Source organism: Bacillus rossius, chromosome 1 (genome assembly GCF_032445375.1).
Source record: "Bacillus rossius redtenbacheri isolate Brsri chromosome 1, Brsri_v3, whole genome shotgun sequence".
NCBI lineage: Eukaryota > Metazoa > Arthropoda > Insecta > Phasmatodea > Bacillidae > Bacillus > Bacillus rossius.
Window position 1 is genome coordinate 280,955,965 of NC_086330.1, and position 7,810 is coordinate 280,963,774.

Below are 7,810 nucleotides of genomic sequence, written 5' to 3' on the forward strand. Positions count from 1 at the left end.
TCTGAAATATGTATCGGGAGGTTTTGAACACACATGGACAAACCAACCTCTTTTTGATGCGTTGAATAAAATGTTAATCGCAGGTTATAGATTGGTGTTGTTCCAGTTGTTTAACACAGCTTCTGGATCAGCCTTTGAGCGTAACTTCTTTGGTCATCCTTCCTTTCATGTTTTGGTTCGGGAGTCAATAGAGAATCTTGTTGGCTGCAACTGATGAAGTCTCGATGACAGCATAATGGGACGTCCTTCCTTCCGGGTTGATTCAGGCCTCATTCGGGAATTACTTCCGACTGGACATCGATGAGACCTTGAATGCAGCAACACAGGACGTACTTCCTTCCGCATTGATTTAGGACTCATTTGGGAATTATTTCAGGCTGGACCTTCTTAAATAATTTAAAATTATTGTGTATGAGCTGATATATTTGTAAATTATTTATCTTGAAGTAATATATTTTCAAGTGTTGAGTTCAATCCACAAAATAATTTCAATATTGATCACATACTTCTGCTCTTCAGCTTTAGTGGTTCCTAAATACATGCAAATAAAAAAAAATTCAAAAATTTGTCATATTGAGGGCAGACTTAACCACTCGAAAACATTTTTAAAAATAACTTCCACCAACCATTTTATTGTTACAAAGCCAGAACTTCTATGTACTATGTTGTATCCAGTGTAGTTTTTGCATGTTACACGGACAGTTTGAAGTGCTTTCGTCAAGCGAAGGTCAGCGCCATGCTTGTGGGACACCCAAAAAATTTGTTTCAAGTATAGTTTTGGTATTGTGGAAAATGTTTTAAGGGACTCTTGTTTTATGGAACAGACTATGTTTATTGACACAGATGATCATTTACACTGATTAACCATCATCAGGTATGGTTAAGCATGTTTTGGGTGTTGCAATATGGCGATGCTGAGGTAAAAAGGGACGTCAACCACGTCACAGCATGCCCCATCTCCTGGCAACTCCTAACTCCATTTCTTTTTTCCCCGCAGCGCTGTTCTACGACGTGCGGGAGATAATCCCGTTCGCAATGGGCGAGTACCGGTTCAACAAGCACGACGAGCCACTCAGCAGGTTCACGAGCCACGAGGTGGAGATCAGGGCGCTGGTGGAGGGGCAGTTCGTCGCCAAGCGCGCCCACGCTGAGGACATGGGCTTCCACCTCGGTACGGTATAGGCTGTCTACCGGTCACGGACTGGTCGCTTATGGCTTGGTCTTACATGCCATGTACATTTTTTGTCGCATAGTCATTGCACATTTTATACTAACATAAAGTTTGTAAAGTAGGGGTGCAATTTTTATCCAAAAAGAGCATTTTGTTGAGGTAAAGTTATTAATAAAAACAAAACCTATGAATGGAAAGTACTTTTATTCAAAAAATAGAGTATAGAAAAGCACACCAAATAAATAAAATTAATAAATTGTGCAATAAAAACATATTTTGTTCAACTTTAAATAGAAAAACAAAATCCATGACCCAATGTGAGCCGGAACTAACACATAACTATCGTCGTAGTGCACACTAACCACGAAAGAACACATTGTATGCAATCAGCAAATTATTGATATTGATATTTGACTACGTGTGCATACTCTTTACGGGCATTAACATAACCTAACATGAGTAATGCCAACTAGTGTTGGCTGCATTTTTATAAGCAATACACAGTGGCGACAAAGAGGAACATATAAATGTTATAACTATTGAAAAAAAATCTTGTGTTTTTAAAGACAATTTACATATCAGACAACTTCACATTTTTGTTAATTAAATATTTAAGCGTTAATATCCTAACAAATAATAGATTTTAACTTTAAAACATTGTTTTATACGGGAAAAGAATTTTATGGGCAACATCTTACATGGTTAAAAAATATATATATATCTTATTGAGAAAATGGTGGGACCAAAACATTTGACCACATTGGATGGGAATTCGTATTGTGCGAATACATCTTAAACATTTGTTACTGTAATTGTAATTACTGTATTTTCCCATTATAACTACCTAATTGCCTGACAGCAACTTCAAAACTGATTGCTGTTGCACGGTGCTTTATCCTATCACATACATACACAAAGCATTCATAATCTAACAGCAGGACCAAAAACTTCATCCAATGTTCATGCAAGAATTTTTTTTTTACAAATTTTTATGCCCTAAAGTTACGGTGTGATGATTATGAAAGTACTGCATGTAGATAGGCACCACCTGCATAGGTGTAAAAGGTGTGCAATTGAGAATAATTATGAAGACTTGAGTACCTTTAACATTGGTGATATTATATGTATTGCACTTAGTGAATATTATGTTGAAAATATTTGTGGCATAAGAACACAATTTTAGGAAAAGCCCTTAATTAAAAGGTTTGATAAAAAAAAATCATCATTGCATGTAATATCAAGCCTTGTCACAAAAAAAAATCTACAGTTGCACTGTTCACCTAAATAATATGGAAATTGTCTCTGAAATGGTTTTGTTTTTTCCCATACAAAATTTGCATGTTTCTACAAATTGTAGATGTATTTGAAATTATGTTTCACTGTCCTTATTACTTAAAAAAAAGGACCTTGTGATGTAAAACTGTAAGAGAATTTTATTAAAAAGTACTGAAAAAGTTTTGATATTGGTTCACCACTGTGCTGTAGCTTCTGGGTCCTCTGTGACTGCAACTGCTAATGCAGCATTCTCTCAAGGTGTGAGTTGGAGTTCCATCCCAACACCACATCATGACTCCAGTTCACAAGCACGGGGTTGGTTTTCAAGGGGTTCAAAGCCCACTATAATCTTTGAGGCCCCATCTCTGTTTGAGACAGTGCAACGTAAAACTCTTTTATCATATAAAACATTGAATCAAAAATCCATAACTACCAACTTTATAACAGTTTGTTAGTACAGTTAAATCCATTTTAAGAAATTTGTAAGGTAGTGCTTAGAAATTTCTGTGCTTCTTCCTAATGTGTTCTGTTTGTCGTATTTTACTACTTTACATATTTTTGTAAAAATTTCAATCTTTTGTAATTTTTTTGTCACATCTTTATATTCATAGCAAATGATAATCAAAACTTGTGATGAAGCACAAAATACAAGAGAGTTATCTTTTGTTGTTGTAGACTCGAACTCTAGGATAATAGCCACAGGAGGTGCATCGAACAACAAGGCTATACTGCAGGTGCTTTCCGATGTGTTCAACGCTCCTGTCTACGTCCTGGTGAGTGTAATCTTGTGTAGAAGCTAGGACCTGTAACTGCTTCAGGATTTTCAACATCAGGAAAAACCTGAAATAGGCAGGGAATTGGATATTTCAGTAAATATCAGGGAATACCGTGTTTACTTGATAGAAGCCGACCTCGATCGGAAGCTAACCCCTACTACTTTGAAGTTGTAATCACGTACTTCAAGATAGGTTTTTTTTCTAGTTATGTAACGTGAGTTTCAGATAAGTTAAGTTTTTTGACATGATCATTTGTAACAGATAGGTAGAGGCAAGAATATATGGTGGAGTAAAGAAAATAAAAGCAGTCTATAGCTGATACTCTAAAGACATGGTTAAAATCATACAGAGAAACATTGCAAAGAAATGTATGAGAAGTATCATAAATTGGACTTTTAACATTGTATTGATTTTGTGATTCATATTAATAGTACTGAAATAATAATATAGTGATGAAAAGTAAAATTTTAATTTTAAAATGTATTAGCACCCAAAATAATCCTAAACCACACAATCAAATATTTTTACCCCTGAAAAATTTATTTAGCTTTAGTAGTTAAAATAATACCATTTCTGTTTTCAATACTTGAATAATTTTATATATTAAATTCACGATACTTTAAAATAAAATAAAAACTATAATTGAACGAATCTGCAAATTTTTGAGTCGTCTCGAGCAGAGTTCAATAAATAATACTATAATAATAATAATACTAGTATACATAATACTGTACTAATACATAATACTATAATAACCATCATAATATAATCATAATGATACCTTTATTATATTACTCCATAAATCAACAAAAACTATAAAAATATAATTTGAAAAATATTGAGCCTTTAAAAAAAGCATAATCTTTTATCTTAATGTCCAATGTCAGTGGTGAAGTATTAATACTCTATGAATTTTAATGGTAATTTTCTGTTGCCTAACATGAGTAAACAAAAACCCACAAGCGATGTAGACCTAGGAATTTAAACAAGGAGTCAGTAGCAATCAAATGTCTGAGACAATCACAAAACCACAAAAACCAGCTGCATTAAAAAAAAATTATAGATTAAGATGGCTAATCCTTGTCAAAGTAATAACAAAATAAGACAAAGAGTGTCCCAAACAATTGTTGAACAAAGGAAAAAAAAACTGAAGACAAAAAAAACTAATAGAAAATACACAGTGAAAAAAATAAAATGAACTAGAATAATTTTAGGCAATGATAAACATATATTTAAATTAATTTACCATGAAAGTTGTCCCTAAGCGGCTCTACATTGTGTTTGCAGGAGTCTGCCAACTCTGCTGTGCTGGGTGCGGCGTACCAGGCCAAGTACGGTCTCGTGGCCGATAACATGACCTTCCAGGAGATGACCGAATGCATTCCCCCACCGCAGCAGGCCTGCTGCCCGTACGCTGACGCAGCCCAGGTCTGCCTCATTGCCGTCCCGCTCTCAGTTCAGGCTCCTGCCCCTCCTGGCTAGTTCACCATCATTTACTGCCTTGGCACTGATCTGCAGTGCAGGTGTTCCATCTCTGACAACCTCAGTGCCAAGTAGAAAAATATCAAAAATGTAAATTGGTGAAATGAATACATTTCACTTTACTAATAAATAAATAGTAATAAAGTAGTATTTGTGGGAAAGATATATAGTGCTATTGACATTTTTTCCCTAGAATGTTTTAATTGATTTACTGTTATGTAGTTGTGCTATGCTGTGAGTGTTTATGTCATGTAATAACAGCATATAGAACAAGGTAGATAAGTAGTTCTGATTAAATCTTTGTTGGGAAGGGGGGGGGGGGGGGGGGGGACTGCAAATTTTTTGTCATCTGTAACATGTTTTCTAGTTTCAAAAATATAATAATAGAGAATTTTTGGTTACATGAAAAATTTATAACATAAAATTTTATAAGATCTAGAATAATTTTAACTAACCAGTTTGATTAAAACAGTACTAACATTCTGAGTTATGTAAAATTTAATTCATGCTACTTTTTTGTTTGTTTACAGGTGTACTCCCCAATGGTCAAGAGATACAGGAAAATAATTGCAACAATCGCCAATGAGAAGTAGTAGTAGCTTTGCACACACCTGCCTCTCTAAGTAACGTTAAGTAATGATTTGAGCAGTTTTGGGGTAACAAAGTCAATAATTATGTCATTTTTTGAAGTAGCACTTAATAAATTTGAAATAGAGCTCATTTTCATTAATGTTAATTTTTTATTTACATCCATGCGCAATGACAACAACGCTTGTGTAACATCAAACACAATGCAAAAAATTAATAATAAGACGAGTCTTAAAACCATAGATAGCATTTTCCTTAATAACTATTCACATCCTTTATTCCCTTTTTTTTAACTCAATTGAAATGGTATGCAGAAATAGCACAGACACCTGTTAGTGATCAGTCATTTTTATTTCATGCCATCACGCAAGTTATCAGCAACTCTACTGAGAAATGTCAGAAACTTTCAGGGTTAGTTTCACTCCAATAAACCAGGATGCACTAGTGGCCAGTCATGTAGTTGGCGATTTGTGTGAATTCATGCATTTCATACACAAGTCGGGAATTACGATTACAGTTTAAATATTCTTTCTTGTTAATGGAAAACTTTACGAAGTCTACTATTCGGAATCCCTACTGGAGCTTGGCTTGATATGGCTCACTCTACTGCTCGTCTCTTAACCTCACACCTCGGTCCCAACATACTGCTTCGCAATACTGACTCATCCATTACACACACAACGCAGTCTTGGATACTTTGGTTCCCAATACACCAATCTTCACACACTCAGCTCGTCGCTCGTCGCCCACTTCGCTCGTCAAGGGGTCACCCGCCCTCTTTACTTCCCTGCTCTCACAGGTCGCTCTGAGGATCCGCCGGTGTCACCATCAGCTTCTGACACACTCACATTACTCGCCACAGGCCGGCCTCTGTCTTAAATACCTGCCGAGTCCCGACTTGGAAAGGTCATGTAGCCCTCTGAAGCATCACATCATGACAATATCCAACTTAACACTGAAAGCTTCGAGAACAGTGGTGTCCTAGTTATGTCACCTCACGTAGATGGGGCTCTAGAAACATGCCGAACCCTCGTGAGATGCAGAGAATCTTCATGCTAAATGGCAAAGCGCGGGGAAAGGGAAGGCATCGCTGCTAATCGGATTAGGTGCGTAGAAGTATTGGAGGGATGAGCACTACCTACGTCACATCCCAACCCGAGGCAGGTGCATATGCTGGCTAGCCAACGTCCTCTTAGCAATATTAATAACATAATTTTTTTTGTAGCTCGGAAATGTTGTTATGCCAAGGCCTTGTATGTAAACAATGCAGTTCGTAATTATTTTTACATTGTAATTTTATTTTGGTTTTTTATTCCCAAAATGCAATTGAAACATTGGTTTGAATGTATTTAGATGTATAATTAATACTATAAATTGATTTCAGTGGGATTAGTATCTTGATTTAAATGGTAGTCAGCAAACACACTTCAGTAGCCGTAAAATGAATTATTGTAATTAAACTCTCATATGGGGGGGGGGGGGGGGGGACGTTTATTAGTGCAGTTTTGATTAGCGCTCTGTTTACCTGAAACGAATTAGCACGTTACTTCGAGGGGCTGGTGATTAGTTTATGCATGGAATTTCAGTTGTGCTATTTATTACTGTTTCTGTTCATTCCAGTTGGTGCTTAACCATATACCTCTCCTCTTTTTTTTATATAACAATTTCAAAATGTTTTGTATCTCTATATTGTGGATTGTGACAATGACTGAACTGAAGGAGCTGATTACATATTTTAGTAGTTTTAGGAGAATTTAATGCTAGAGATAGGCCATTCAAATCCCCAAACGTTTGAATATTATTAGTTATCTGAGAGTTTATAGTCTGTCTGATTTCATTGAGTACAGTGTTTCCTATTTTTAGCGGGTAATTGCTTTTTGAAGAAGAGATGAATAATGGTTAATGGGCACTACACAATATCAGTGACTTTTTTTAACATTAACACTCATCTGCACTTTTTTCTTATTTTAAATACAATTGTACTGTATATTAATTTTTATGTGGTATTCCCATAGACTTTATTGATATTAAATGATCCGGCGATATCGTTAATCTAGAGACAAGATTTTTTATTAATTTTTAGGGGAAATTTTTAAAACATATTTAGGTGTTACAGTTTTAATTTTTATAAATTAGTTTTTATATACTTACTTCACAAAAATTGTGTAATTATTACATGCTGCATTTTACGATAAAATAATTCGTAATAAGTTTGTATATAACAGATACCTACATATGGAATAAAAATAAATAGTCAAATATTTGTAGTTTAAAGGTGCTGCAATAAGAGATACATGAACACATTAAATTAATTTTTCTGATTTATGAAAATTGGTTAAATAGTGGTACGATAATAACATTCCTTTAATTACATACATATATTTTTTTTTTGTGTGTGATTTGTATTAGGTTTTAGTTAAATACTGCTTAATTTCATGATATAACATGAATTTTGGAGCTATATGGTTATTGACGTGCTTGTCTGTGTTTTGGTTTTATTGCAATTCACCATATAATA

General features: G+C 34.9%; 1 protein-coding gene across 3 annotated transcripts in view; it reads left to right on the top strand.

Annotated features, from left to right (window-relative positions):
* LOC134527647 (xylulose kinase-like) overlaps window positions 1-5,532 on the top strand; it is an 81,553-nt gene extending 76,021 nt beyond the window's left edge. For all 3 annotated transcript variants that reach the window (XM_063360511.1, XM_063360512.1, XM_063360513.1), the window contains exons 10-13: window positions 998-1,171; window positions 3,122-3,219; window positions 4,510-4,650; window positions 5,235-5,532. In XM_063360511.1, the coding sequence (XP_063216581.1) occupies window positions 998-1,171; window positions 3,122-3,219; window positions 4,510-4,650; window positions 5,235-5,297 (476 nt within the window). In that variant the 3' untranslated portion in view covers window positions 5,298-5,532. The remainder of the gene's footprint in view (window positions 1-997; window positions 1,172-3,121; window positions 3,220-4,509; window positions 4,651-5,234) is intronic.
* The last annotated feature ends 2,278 nt before the right edge of the window (window positions 5,533-7,810 follow it).